We start from the raw sequence: 14,468 nt of genomic DNA, 5'->3' as shown, positions 1-14,468 counted from the left end.
CCAAACTTTAAAATAATAATGATAATACACTTGTGGGGCTCAAGCTGCCCTTCACTAGTTCAAAGTCACATTGTTTAACATTCAAATTTTATTTTTTCATCCCAGCCTGAGTGTTGCAGAAAATCCTCCAAATCAAAGAGAGAAAGGGAGAAGCAAGCTTGCAAAAGCTGCGGTGAAAGCTTCAACTCCATTACAAAAAGACGTCACCATTGCAAGCAATGTGGGGCAGTGAGTATTGGAGTGAAAATTACTATTTATATGTATGTGCATTGTTACTCATGTGGAACAAGCTTGTTTTTCCTTATAAAATTCTGCAAAAAAATGGAAAAAAATAATATCATCTTCTCAAGTATTATACTGTCCTTCAGTTCCCAAGACTGTCTGCATTCCACAGGGCGCCACTACCGAGAAGGCCCTCTGCCTGGTTCCCTGTAACCTCACTTCTCACAGTGAGGAAACCTCCAGAACCTCCAGAAGGCCATTGGAGCTAGATCTCAGTGTTCGGGTTAAACAATGGGGATGGAGGCACTCCTTCAGGTATACAGGGCTAAGGCCGTTTATGGCTTTAAAGGTCAGCACCAACACTTATTCTGGTAATTGTGCAAAGAAGGACGTTTGAATTTTCTGAGCTCAATAGAGTAATATAAAGCAAGCTAATGAGGCTAGACACTCTTGTTAAATTACATTAGTGTTTACTAGGCTGTGTTTGGTTTCCTTCAAATTATCTCAGTAAACCTGAACCTATCAAGACCTATCATTATCAATTCACCATTCTCCTGATGAGCATTTCATTTTCTTACATGCTATTTGTCCTCAGGAGAACCTGCAATTACAAAGCAAACGTTATGTCACTCTTCCTTGATGACTAGATTAATTGAATTGAATATAGGAGCAAGCCATTTGCTCAACTGCTGAGCTATCCCTCTTCAGTATGAATTACCAATAGTGGTGCAGAATTGAAGCAAATAGGCTTGAGGTGCTGGCAGTGCCCAAGAGAAGCAGAGACCGATTCAGGGGCAAGGGTGATGGAAGGGAAGGAGTCAGAGAGTCCGTGGATCTCATGAGACTTATAGGCCGTCTCTTTAGGAAGAGTACTCTAGAGAATATTGCTAGGAAACTGATCTTACTAAATGGGAACCCCCCAACATGTTGAGTTAACTAGTAGCCAAAATTTTGGAAACCTTTTGGGAAAAGTGCATTTTCGAGGTTTGATGGCTCATAACACCTGATTGGCTCTCTAAACATTACGCTCATTGGCTACATTCAAATAAAGGAAAACTACTACATGTCAACCTAAGCCAGTTGTGCTTCCTTTTTCTGGTTATTTGGCTATAGCTTTTGATAGAATACAGATAATTGAACAAACTTTGTTGCATTACATTCTTCATTAAATTATCTTTCCATTGATGTATAATTTTATGGTATTGCTCCCCAAAAAAGTGGTGTTATGAGCCATCAAACCTCAGAAATACACTTTTTCCAAAAGACCATGCCACTAGTGTACATTGCATGGTCTTGCTCCCAGATATAAGCCAGCTAAATGCGTCCCTAATTGCCAACTACTGCAACTAAAAGATGGTAGATTTGCCTTTCTCTTTTGTTAATCAAAACTCACTGAGCCAATTTGTTAGCCTATACCAAGGGTGAGGAGCCTAATCTGTTTTTGGGCCTTGGGACTCTCCTATGGTCATTCCTCCTCCACAGGCCACACCCCTCATTGTTTACCCTGCACACTTGGCCCCCTTGGATGCTTTTCCCTGGCTGGATTGGGTCCCTAGACTGCAATGATGCCTCTTGCTTGTCTGGATGGAGAGCAGAGATATATGTGTGTAGATAGCAACATCTGATGTCTGCAGGTAGCCAGCTGTACAAAGGCAGGAGTCACACACAGTGCTCTATCTTTTCCCTCTCTGGCCCTGCCCATCACTGACATGACTCCCAGAATATTCTCCACCCCTGGCATATAGCTATCCAATTCCCAACTAATGAATGACATCCTGCATTTCTCCCAGAAGATTCTCCAGAAAATTCACAAGGTCTGATGAGGTTTGATTTTCAAGCACATATGTAGGCTGAATATATAAAGACTTTTATGACCTGGGGAAGAAACCCCCCTTATTGCCAGTATCCACATATATATTTTTACAAGGTAAAGTGTTATTCAGCTGATATGCCAGATTCCTATCCAAAATCATATTTAGACTTGATTTCAGCCTTTCACCTTCACTCATTTAAAAATACTGTACTAACTTTCTAGTCGTTCTAATTGATAGGAGAACATGCTTTGGGAAAGTTTAGCTCCACCCTTGTTATAGGAGTCAAATAGAGTATGATGAACTTTCACAAATAATATACGTATCACATTTTTCATGCATTCTATGCTTTAAAATTACTGAGGTATAATCTTCCCCTGCATCCTGCAGCCATATGCTAGGTCAGTGCATTAATTGTAATCTTCTGTTTTATCAAGCATTATGTTTTGGATCTAGCTGCAAGTCTGCGTTCCAGACATGAAAGGCCATTACCTAAAAAGATGCTTTCAGTTAATGCCTTACCAGTATGAGAGTCAGTTAAGTGTGTCAAGATATACTGTCTTGTGGATTATCAATGCTCCAGTCACTCACGGTCCTGTACAAAATAGACTGCTGTTACTGCACCCAAAATAGCAGTATCAGAATGGTTGGTACAACTGTCATCATGTCTCTACAGTAATAATAGTTCTAAAAAACCCACAACAGAAATATCTCTCTGGGGTGCTTCCTGTTCCTTGCTGCTGTTCCTGTTTCAAGTAATGTTCGGAAGAATCCTGTGAAAAAGCAGCTCATTATTCATCCATCAATTTGCAGACGTAAATTCTTATGTCGAAGTACCTTCTCTCTCACGGTTTCCTGCATTGTTGGATTTTTGTTGCTTTGAAAAGAATGATTTGTTAATTGTTGCTCTGCTGTTTGGAAAAATTTCCAACAAATAAATATTGATGCCCTTCCTTGTTCAAGTTCAACGTGGCCAAAATGATTGAAGTGCTGAATTTCTACCTCTCCCTTGTGCGATGCAGAACTTTAGCTGGTGTAAACAAGATGTCATGTTTATGAAGCACCAATTGGCATCCTTTCATTAATGGGGTTCTTATAAATTTATATTTAGATGGGCTTCTAGGAAACCGGATAAAATTTTAATCCAGTGTAACTGAAAATGATTTTTATAACACTGAACAGGAAGGCAAACCCATATAGGGTGGCCTTGTTACCCCCCCCCCCATTGTAGGCAGAGTTTTAACAAATAGCATGGAGTAGCAAAATCATTCTCTAGTGCCAAGCAGGTGGGAAGTAATCATAACTTGGACATAATATCTGAAATTCCTGTGTTATTATCATTCAAGATCATTCCTTTTGGAAACAGGAACCAAAGTGGTTCTAATTGTAAAGGAGTTTTTTTGTGTCCGATAATGACTTAAGAATAAAGTCCTGTTCTTTTTCATCCAGGTTATCTGTGCAAAATGCTCTGAATTTAAAACACTTGCTGATAACAGCCGCCACAACCGAGTGTGTAAAGAATGTTTTCAACTGCCGTCAGCAACCCCGTGTGTCTTGGGCAATGAAGGTGCAGGAGAACAAAAGAAAAAAATGGCAACGGAGGTATATTTTGTCATATTAACACCTAAAACGACTAGTTACTCAGCAGAAGCATACTTTTCATTGTTAAAATCGTTTCATGGTCTTGCCTCACAATACTTAAACATTCAGAAATCCATCATTTATTACATAGACTTACCAGAGGGCCAGTTTCATGGTTGCTGCTGCATTATGTCTTTTCAGTCCTTTCAATTTTATTTTATATGCACCTTTTTTCTCCCTACACAGAAGCCACCCCCATGCACATAATTTTCATCCATTGTTGCTTTCAGCATGAACAGGGGGAGTTGCACATTATGGAATGAAGCCCAATTCTCAGGAGCAGAGCTGTAGATGTATAATGAAATTGTTTTATGTTAGAGCAATTATGTACTGACACTTGCACATTAGAGAATTCTGCCTTCTGAAATCTTCATTTCCTTTAAAAATGTGGATTGTGTGGATATCTGAGAGTAACAAACAGAAACACAAGAAAGGCAATAGCAGCTGCTATATTGAGAATTGGTTTGGCGCAGCAGACAAAGTGATGTGTTAGGATGTGGAACTTGAAGATTTAGATCCAAGCTAAGCAGTTAAACCTGTGCCAAGGCTTGTTCCGTGTGTAGCAGTTGCCCTTTCACTTTTAGCTATAGGGCTATACACAGGGAGGGATGTGTGTCAGCATGCATCAAGGATAAGGACTGTAAACACTAAGCATGCAAGTCATAGGTAATATAAAGTTGTGCTGCAAAAGTTTAGAATAAATTCTCAGTGCAAGGAGGTACACAAGGTTTCAATAGATGCAAGGAACATAAACCTGATGAGTGTACCAGCTACAATGATTATATAATTTGTAGTGCTTCCCCTTCTTCTCCCTCCGGAGTTAAAACTGTGGCTGTATATTAGGTTTTTTCTGCCCAAATTGTTCTGTTCTATTGTAGTTCTTTTATATACTGTGGAGTCACTCAGACGGTTGGATAGCATCTTGTATGCCTCCTTCCAGCAACTCCTGCAGCTAAGCTGGTGCCAAAAATATTTCTCTGTTTTACTTTGGACCACATCAGCAAGTCTGAGAGAGGGGGCTTGTCGTCTGGGCAGCTCAGGACTTCCATACACACTGCCCAGGCTTGCACCCAGTGGGGGGGGTCACTTCAGTGCTGCTAACACAGGTGCTTGACTTCACCCCCAGATGTGCCTTCTGGCTCTTCTGTTCTCTAACCATTATTATTATTATTATTATTATTATTATTATTATTATTATTATTAATTTATTTATTTATTCATTCATTCATTGATTCATTCATTCATACCCCGCCATCTGGCTGGGTTTCCCCAGCCACTCTGGGCGGCTTCCAACAAAATATTAAAATACAGTAGTCCATCAAACATTATAAGCTTCCCTAAACAGGACTGCCTTCAGATGTCTTCTAAAAGTCTGGTAGTTGTCATTCTCTTTGACATCTGGTGGGAGGGCATTCCAAACGGCGGACGCCACTACTGAGAAGGCCCTCTGTCTGGTTCCCTGTAACTTGGCTTCTCGCAGTGAGGGAACCGCCAGAAGGCCCTCGGTGCTGGACCTCAGTGTCCGGGTAGAACGATGGGGGTGGAGACGCTCCTTCAGGTATACTGGATCGAGGTCGTTTAGGGCTAGGGCTTGCCGATCAGAAGGTCGGCAGTTCGAATCCCTGCAGCAGCGTGAGCTGTTGCTCAGACCCTGCTCCTGCCAACCTAGCAGTTCGAAAGCACGTCAAAGTCAAATAGATAAATAGGTACTGCTCTGGCAAGAAGGTAAATGGCATTTCTGTGTGCTGCTCTGGTTCGCCAGAAGTGGCTTAGTCATGCTGGCCACATGACCCAGAAGCTGTACGCTGGGTCCCTCAGCCAGTAAATGTGGTCTTGGCGGCCACTCCCAGTCACCAGTCTAGCTGCCACATTCTGAATTAGTTGTAGTTTCTGGGTCACCTTCAAAGATAGCCCCACATAGAGCTCATTGCAGTAGTCCAAGTGAGAGATAACCTTATATTGATTACTACTACTACTGACTTATATTTGCTGTTAGGAATCCCCATCCATAGCTTTCACTGCAGATCAGACCTCCCTTTGCTTCTATCAAATGACTTAACCTGCCATGGAGAAAGAATAAAAGTCTTGGCAATCCACCATCCAGAAGCAACCTGGCATGGAGGGAAGCCCCACTGCCCCACCCTCCCAGCAGCAGCATCACTTCTCCTTACTGGAATTGTCGGGGGGTTGGGGCAGGCCAGGGACGAGGTTGAGGCTGAGGGGCACCCCAGTGGAGCTAGTCTAGTCTTCCTATTGTTGAACCTATGCAGCTCTGACCTCTCTGTTCCATCCCTGCACCATCTCATAAGCAGCACCAGCACCATGGTTGGGAGGGCAGCAACACCCCACTATATGTTCTTGCTGGTAACTTAAAAGTTTGGCTCCTGATGGTAACTTGAAGTTTGGTGGTTTCAGCAACAAGAGGCAAAGAGAATATATGGACCCACCGAATGGCTTTAATAACCTTTCTTGCTCCTCGTAACGCTACAAGCAGTTCCTTGTACTGCAGTCGAAAGCTGTTGCAGAGGAACTGTAATGTGGGAATCGTTGCCCCAAATCCAAGTTTTTGGATAATCCTAAAAGCCATGCAAATGCTTAAAACACAGTACAGTGAAATATGACCTGCTCTCTCAAGTAGGGCAGCATACTGTTCACATTGAGGAGAAAGGAAGCTCATCTCCTTAATAGGGTTAGGCATTTAGCTCTGTGCTAAGTCTTAGAGATTCAGGTAAAACACACAAGGGAATAGCACAGAATGTAGCCTAATCTGGGCTGTTGCCTTGTACTATGAAGGAACGGATGGACGTCTTTGGGTTACATGCAAGGAAATGCTCCTAGGATTAGGGGTTCAAGTGTTTTCCCCGAATTAATATTTCATGAACTCAGTGGCTCTTCAAGGATTTGCCTTTTTTCCTGATCTATTAGCAGATGTGTAGTTTCTCTGGAGATTTGTTATACAAAACATAATAGGTACAGTGTTTCCATTCCTAGAGGCTCTTCTGCTTTTTTGATATGTGGTTCTGGGCAAATTATTGATTTAATTCACCACCACCACACCATTTGCATATCACAGAATAGGATTTTCTTTTTTTCTAAAGACTCCAGTGAAGTCAGTGGCAGGACACCAAACCCTCTTGCCATTTGCAGTTTGCAGAACATAGCGCCGCTATTAATTCTAATGGTTTTTCTTCAGAGGTATTTTTCTATCTCAAGTGTGCTCATTTAGCCCACCTTTGTCTCGTGCCTGTTCACATAGCCAATGCAAGGATTTGTAGACTGTAAATTTCACACAGAAGATGCCACAGTTTAAGCTTAAAAAAAATATCGAAAGTACATCTTACTAAGGGGAACAGAGCATATCCAACTCCTCACAGTTCTGTTTGTATGTTAAGGTGCAAATTGAGAGTTGTCAGCACCTGGCACTCAGGCAAATGCTGCTATTAGATGATGTAGTCTCACAAAAACCATCCCTGTGCAAGACCTATTGAAACAAATAGAAGTTGTGTCCTTGCATTTTGTTATGATGGTCACACACACACTAATTAATTAATTAAATTTTCTGTTTTACAATTTAGAATGTTCATTTAAACAACCTTAAAATAACAAAACCCTTCTTCTCTTTCCATGGTTCATTTTGCATAACATAAATCCCTGCATATTAACTAAACCATTCAGTATTCCATTATTAAAGGTAAAGGACCCCTGACAGTTAAGTCCAGTCACGAACAACTCTAGGGTTGCGGCGCTCATCTCGCTTAACTGACTGAGGGAGCTGACGTTTGTCCACAGACTGTTTTTCCAGGTCATGTGGTCAGCATGACTCAGCCGCTTCTGGCGAACCAGAGAAGCGCACAGAAACACCATTTACCTTCCCGCCGGAGCGGTACCTATTCATCTACTTGAACTTTGACGTGCTTTCGAACTGCTAGGTTGGCAGGAGGAGGGACCAAGCTCACCCTATTGCGGGGATTCGAACTGCCGACCTTCTGATCAGCAAGCCCTAGGCTCAGTGGTTTAGACCACAGCGCTACCCGCATCCTGATTCCATTATTACATCCATCAAAACTTATTTACACTGCTGAATTTATCTTAATGCTGCAAGTGTTTTCAAGTGAACACAATTTCCCCCAATATATTCAATAAACATTTTCCAATCTTTATTAAACGTATTTTATTCTTGTTTTCTTATTCTGTATGTTAGATCCGCAAGTTGCGCATGTTCCATAAGTTTAAGTTCCCATTCTTCCCATTCGCTCATTTGCCATTTTTGGGGTAACAAAACACGGGCCGCATAAATAGGTTTTGTTTGCTCACAAATTAATGAAAGTCATATATTATGGAGGGAGGAGATGTATGGAAATCCCAGCATTACAGACTTCGAAGATGTCTGGCATCTCTGAAGCAGCAGGCTTATGCTCTGCCTCGCAGCAATCCTGTGAATACTTGCCTGGAAGGAAGTCCCACTGAACACTATGAGTCTTACTCCTTAATAAATATACATTGGATTTGGCTGTTCTCACCGATTTGGAGTGGAATTAAAAAAAAAAATCCCCTCCCTAAATAATAATTTTTAAACCCTGGAGATTTTATTTATCCTTGCAGCAGCACTGTGCTGTGACTCTATTCACTTGTGCTGAAGCAGCTTCCTAATTAATTTTCATTTCTCCTTCCAACCTACTTTACGTATGAAAGTAGCTGTATCATCTTAATTGCTGTTCTCAACTTTGACTGTGGAGGTGGGGTTTTCAGCTTAACGTTCTCTAAAAACAGTTCAGCACCTACGTGCGAGTCTTTTAATCCTGATTATATGTAATGATGATTAAACCTCTGTATGCTTAAGGATTAATACCTTGGTAATCACACTTCTGCTCCCATGGACCATTCATGAACAAATATTTGAACATAAACCAATAAACCATTAAGGTGCATAATAAATTGTAAATGCCTTCAGCACAAGCGCATGAATAAACACTGCTTGGTTTATTTGTTATATATAGAAGCAAAGCGTTTTGGGAGCAGAAAGCAGCCTTTTCAGCAGTCACCTCCTGTTCCAAGAAAAAGGAAAGACTTGGTGTAAAGTTTGGGTCACCATCCCTAAGGCCGAACCTCTCGTCTTATATCTGCAAGGAGGCAGTCAGGTAAAAAGCAGAGCATCTTACATAGCTGTTAAAAATATATATTAAACAAGTCATACTGAGAAATGGTCTGGAACAGTTATTCCTAAGCTATGTGCCAGGGCTTGTGAGCATGCTGCGTGAGAACCGTACAGGTTCAGGAAACTAATGGATTAATTTGTAGGTTTTTGTGCATCCACTGTACATCCCACTGAGGCTGCCTGCCACGGCTGATCCAGTACTCTGCCCTTTTCCTTTCTTCAGTCAGCTTCCTCTGGGGAGAATTAGCTGCCCTCTAGGGAGGCAGCTCATTGCACCTTTTACTGTAAGCGCAGATAACTCTCACACTTCTTCAGCAGAGCAAGTACCCCCAATTTTAATTTGCAGGGCACAGTGTGCTCTGATATCAGATGATTTGGCTAGAAGGATTTGGCTTCCTTTCAACAACCGAATGTCTTGCAGGTATTCAGAGAAAGCATTCTCGTCTTTTGAAAATGATAAATGAACTTCTTGCTTTCATCAAAAAGGTGTACAACTATGATAATTACTTATCCCACCCCCGTTTTTAAGAGATGCATTTCCCCCCACCAAAAAATGAAGATCTCAAAGGGTTTATTGAGCTTTGAAAAGCATTCATCCTCCCCAAAGATAAAAATCACAAGGCAGAGGAAGTAAGACTGCATGCCTTTAAATCTTCATTTGATTTATGAAGCTCGGCGTTCTGACAGTATTAGATCTGTGCACTTGCAGAAGTGCTGAGAATGTGTTTTGATAATGCATGAAACAAGTAGATTTCCTCAGCTCGGGCATACTTACAACTAAATCAAATTCACCAGATACATACAGGATTAATACAGTAATAGAAGCAATCTTCAGATCTCTCCCTGGCATTTATACTGAGATGATAAAGAGGAGCAATATGTTGACTGACAGAATATGTAGAAAAATTGCTTTCCTATCCCAGTTGGGTTGAAAATCACTATGTGTGCAGTGTCAACATACGCGCATCAACAGTAGCCCCAGGAGCCAGTGAGAGCGAATAGTAGTAATTTGCGAATATTGTTATGAAAAAAAGAATCAGAGTGAATGCCTTAAAAAGCCCAGCAGCTTGGTGCATCTCTGTGCACAAATGCTCCCTGGTGCAAAGTGGTAGTGGTTCTTCTCCAGTTATCATTCCTGCATTCCCACATGGATTTGTGAGGGAACTGCAGGGCACGTCAGCTAATGCAGCCTTAACAGTAGCTGCTCTTGTAATAAAGTGAAGAGAATGTTGCTTTCTTTGAAATATGCCTCTTTGCAGAATGCTGGTGGAATGTGCGCGTAGAATCACTAGAGAGGTTGTTATTGAGAGAAGGCAATCTGGGCCTCATAACTCTTGAATCCAAACTTTGTAACATTTGTTGTGGTTTTCTTTGAAAACCCCTCAAGGCAAAACAAATACACGAGTCAACCATTTTTGTGTTTGTTTAGTTCTGTTAAAAAACAAAATGAAAACCATGAACTAGATTCCAGATTCTCCCCCCCCCCCTTTCTAAAAACCCAAGGCAGTTTACAAGTTCATACTGTTCAAGACCAAGGAGTGCAAAGAGGCCACTGCATAGCGAAGTCTATAGAGACCACTTGCCACCCCAACTGTAGCTGGTTCAGTGATTAGGGGCAGGCAAGGCATCTTTCTGAATGCAGACTGCTATGATCTGTGGAATTTCACAGGGAAAAATCACTGATGTCTGAGAACATGGGCAGGGAGGCATCCCCTCAGCTCTTCATCATCCCAGGAGGTTTCTTCAAAGAGGAAGATTCCTCACAGCTAGTTCTTGATACAGTTTGGGGAGAGTCTCTTCCTTGACCTCTGTGTCATTAGCATTCCAGGGCTTCTTGGTTTCAGAACCATCCCAGCCCTGGTCCACAACACAATGATTCAGTCGTCATGATAAGATGACCTCTCACTAATAATTTCTTTAAAATACATGCTGATAAATGCATGTGTTTTATACAGTGTTTTATCTTCAAGTACTACTCATTCCTAGAAAACTCTTAAAATCGGGAAATAATGGCTATCCTCTTGAATTTTTTTCACCATTTTACCTGTCACCTGCTTTCTTTTTATTTTTGGTTTTGACTCCTTTTCTTTCGTGTGTGTTTAGGATGGACGGATTCCACGAAGCATACCCCTACCAGGATATGAAGTTGAATTTCCGCATTCTGGTGAGAAATTTGACTCAAAACATGTTTTCAAACTCTGCCAGTCCCAACAGACTATGTATTTCAGTGCAGACGATGAAGAGTTGCAAATAAAATGGATGGATATTCTCACCAAAGCAGCTAAAGGGGAGATTTATGATCCAAGTGAAAGAGCCAGTGAGCCCTAAAGCCTTTTTCTGGGGTCCAAGATATATTTTGGGAGCAGGGGGCTGAACTCGATAATCATGGCACTTTCAAAATATGTATGGTTTTCTCTCCACCCCCTTATTATTGTACATTCATCACATACAGTACTGATTGTCTGGCATATATGTTAGATGGAAAAAGTAAGTGTAGTAATTAATGGTGTTCTTGTTGACATTGATGGAAAAGAAAAGAAGAGCAAGCATTAATTTTATTGAAAGTAACTGCGGAAAAAGAATCATAATTCAAGTTAGCCATCTTCAAACACCTAAAGGGCTGTCACATGGAAGATGGAGCAAGCTTGTTTTCTCCTGCTCCGGAAGGTAGGACCCGAACCAATGGCTTCAAGTTACAAGAAAGGAGATTCCAACTAAACATCAGGAAGAACTTTCTGACAGCAAGAGCTGTTTGACAGTGGAGCAGACTCCCACGAGACGTGGTGGACTCTCCTTCCTTGGAGGTTTTAAAGCAGAGTTTGATGTATGATCTAGTTGTGATTCCTGCATTCCAGGGGGTTGGACTAGATGACGCTTGGGATCCCTTCCAACTCTACAGTTCTTTGATTCTCTTACTCCACTCCCTCACCCTGTATTTTTGTTCCTTTCAATTGCTGTTTGAGTGAAGGATATGTATAGTCCGTGCGTTACAAAAGTGCTTTAAGTTAAATGTTGTACAAGGCTTGTGGCTGGCCACTGACATGCTGTTTTCTGTTTTCTGTCTTCTGTTTTGGGATTTTTTTAAAAAAAATGGTCTCCTCTGTGCTGTAAGAACAACGTGATGGATCTGTTTCTTTTGGTAACTCTGTCCTTTCTTACAATGACTTTTTTCACTTGACAGATACTGTAGAATACGTTTGTAGAGTTTTCTGAAAGGCATTGTGGAAGACACCTTGAAATCTCAGATATCAAGTATTCCTATATATATAAATATAAATATTTTTGTTTTTTACTTTTACCCACACTTTTCTTATTTCTTTATACAACCTCCTTTTTAATGTATGCAATCAAATGTTTTACACTGCAAACTGGGATGTTCCCAATAAATGGACAGTTTTAGTACACCCAGTAAAGGTGACCTTTTTTAGGACGATTAACTTTTTTGAGTAATCAAGGATTTATTTATATAATTTGTAAATACCACATGTTAAGCTTCTTCTTCTTCTTTTTACGAAAGTGATCTAACTGAAACTTAGTCTGTCAGTTAAGACACTTGTATAAATTGAATTTGTAATTTGTTTCTTGTGTACTTTTGTTTGCAAAAATATTTATGTATGCAAATAAAAACCCATGCCATTGATTCCTGAGCCAGGTATTCAACGTAGAAATTTTAGGTGGGTATCACCTAAGAGGTAAAACCAGCGTTCTTGGATTCAGTCACTTGCATCATGTGGCTCCTCTGGTCCGTGAATCCTCTTGTTTTCCCCTCATCATGGCTTCCATGGCCATGTCCTATGCAGCTTGCCACACCTCTCCATTCCAATGTTCTCAGTATGCAGGCCAGGACTTCATCGTGCAGCCTGTGGACTCCTTTTGCAACACAATACCATAAGAGAATGAGACCACACGCCCTTTCTACCAACCAGTCAGAAGAAAAAGAAAGGAAGCAGCATGTTGAGACACTACAGAAAAAGTGGAGCTGGGGCACTTGTCTGAGTAGGTGAGGAATTGCTGCAGGAGGCGATGTGTTGATCAGCATTTGATTCTTCTCTGCCCTCATTCCTCCTCAGTAGCTACTACAAACCTGGTCGCAAGCCAGACCCGTCCCATCAGTCACCTGGGTTAAATGAACGGGGCATGACAGGGAGGGAGGTGGCAGGTGTGGGGCTCCCATCAATCCTAGTCAACTGAGGAACATAAGTAGTGCACATAGCCATGGCTGTATGAAAAAGCAAAGCAGCTTGCACAGATACAATTTAAATTTATTTTTTAAAGGGGGAATCCTGGTGCAAGGGATTGCTTTGGCCAAATGGATTAAAAGCGCTCTTCCTTCCTGCAGTGCCCAAGACCAGGAAGTGGACCATGGCAGAAGTGGTGGGAAGGAGCGGGTTCCTTTCTCAGTTGCTGAGGAATGTTGGGCTGGCTGTTGGTGGAGTCAGAGCTTTTTGTCACTGGAAACAACATCTCGAATGAGCTAGACCAAAGCATTGTTTAACCGCGTGCACTCTTGTTGCTGTGTGGGATCTTTTAAATGTTTTGTTCCCTTCATAAGGCCATTTGGGCTAGTCTTCCTAATCAGATCCATCCACCCCGTAGGAATTAATAGAGGAAATAGATTTGGAAATTTGTTGCTTTTGACAAGTAGATCGAAATATTCATGTTAAGATGTCTCCTCATGCTTCCTGCTGAAACGATGCAATCTAACTGTAGCTGAGCTTGGTATTAAAAGGGAAACAGGATAGGAGGGGGATATACGCATGATGAGCAAGGGAGATAGCTGCCGATTGCTTATACACGGGAGAAGATTCTTGTGAGTATCCGCATATAACAGTGGACTTATCTCATCTGAAACGCCATATGGTAAGAAGCAACAGACTAAGAAAGTGAGTAAAACAGTTCTACAATTAGCATTGCCAAACAAAGCAGTGACTCCAGTTTATGAAACAGGATTGGTCCATCTAGCTCACTAATGTCTACACTGGCTTGCAGGGGCAATCTGGGGTTTCAGACCAGGGCCTTTCTCAGCCCTCCCTTGAGATATCAAGAAGGAGTTGAAGTTTCCAGCATTTTTTATAACCTGAGATAGGAGGCAAAATGTACAGACACCATTGTTTTCATTTTTGGGTGAGAAATTATCTTGCGCCACTCTTTCACTGCTATACGTACTTGCCTGCCCCTTTGTAACATCCTCACACACCCTTGAAAGAAAAATCCTACTGATGCCCATGAGAGGGAGAGACACGCTTGGAGGACAGTGGTATGTGTGTGAGAAAGGGTGTGTGTGCTTGTATATGTGCATGGTCTACAAAGGTGAGGTGCGAGTGGAAGGGGAAGGGATATGCATGAATGTATGGCCTGCAAGACAGGGAGAGGTGCATATGTGAAGGGTGTGTGTGAGAGAAGCATGTGTATCTGTGGTCTGTATGTCTGGTGATTGCACCTGACCAAGAGGGTGATGTCACCTTATGTATATTTTATATATTTTTTTCTTGTAACTGGGAAGGCTCCCTGTTTTTCTTAGGCAGCAAGACCACTCTGTGGGGGGAGGGAGAGAGAGAGAGAGAAATCACACAATTGGGACCAGCAGGACATAGCTGACTTCCAGAGTAAGCCTTAGGTTGTCCAAGGAGAGGGGCAAT

General features: G+C 41.7%; 1 protein-coding gene across 4 annotated transcripts in view; it reads left to right on the top strand.

Annotated features, from left to right (window-relative positions):
• The window catches only part of FGD3 (FYVE, RhoGEF and PH domain containing 3), a 104,251-nt gene extending 91,782 nt beyond the window's left edge, over positions 1-12,469 (top strand). For all 4 annotated transcript variants that reach the window (XM_083489236.1, XM_083489235.1, XM_083489237.1 and 1 more), the window contains 4 exons: positions 106-228; positions 3,483-3,635; positions 8,672-8,812; positions 10,933-12,469. In XM_083489236.1, the coding sequence (XP_083345362.1) occupies positions 106-228; positions 3,483-3,635; positions 8,672-8,812; positions 10,933-11,157 (642 nt within the window). In that variant the 3' untranslated portion in view covers positions 11,158-12,469. The remainder of the gene's footprint in view (positions 1-105; positions 229-3,482; positions 3,636-8,671; positions 8,813-10,932) is intronic.
• The last annotated feature ends 1,999 nt before the right edge of the window (positions 12,470-14,468 follow it).

Source organism: Podarcis liolepis (genome assembly GCF_965112155.1).
Source record: "Podarcis liolepis genome assembly, chromosome: 2".
In the NCBI taxonomy this organism is placed as follows: Eukaryota; Metazoa; Chordata; class Lepidosauria; order Squamata; family Lacertidae; genus Podarcis; species Podarcis liolepis.
Note: the sequence above shows the minus strand (reverse complement) of the source record. Positions and strands in the feature narration are given on the sequence as shown.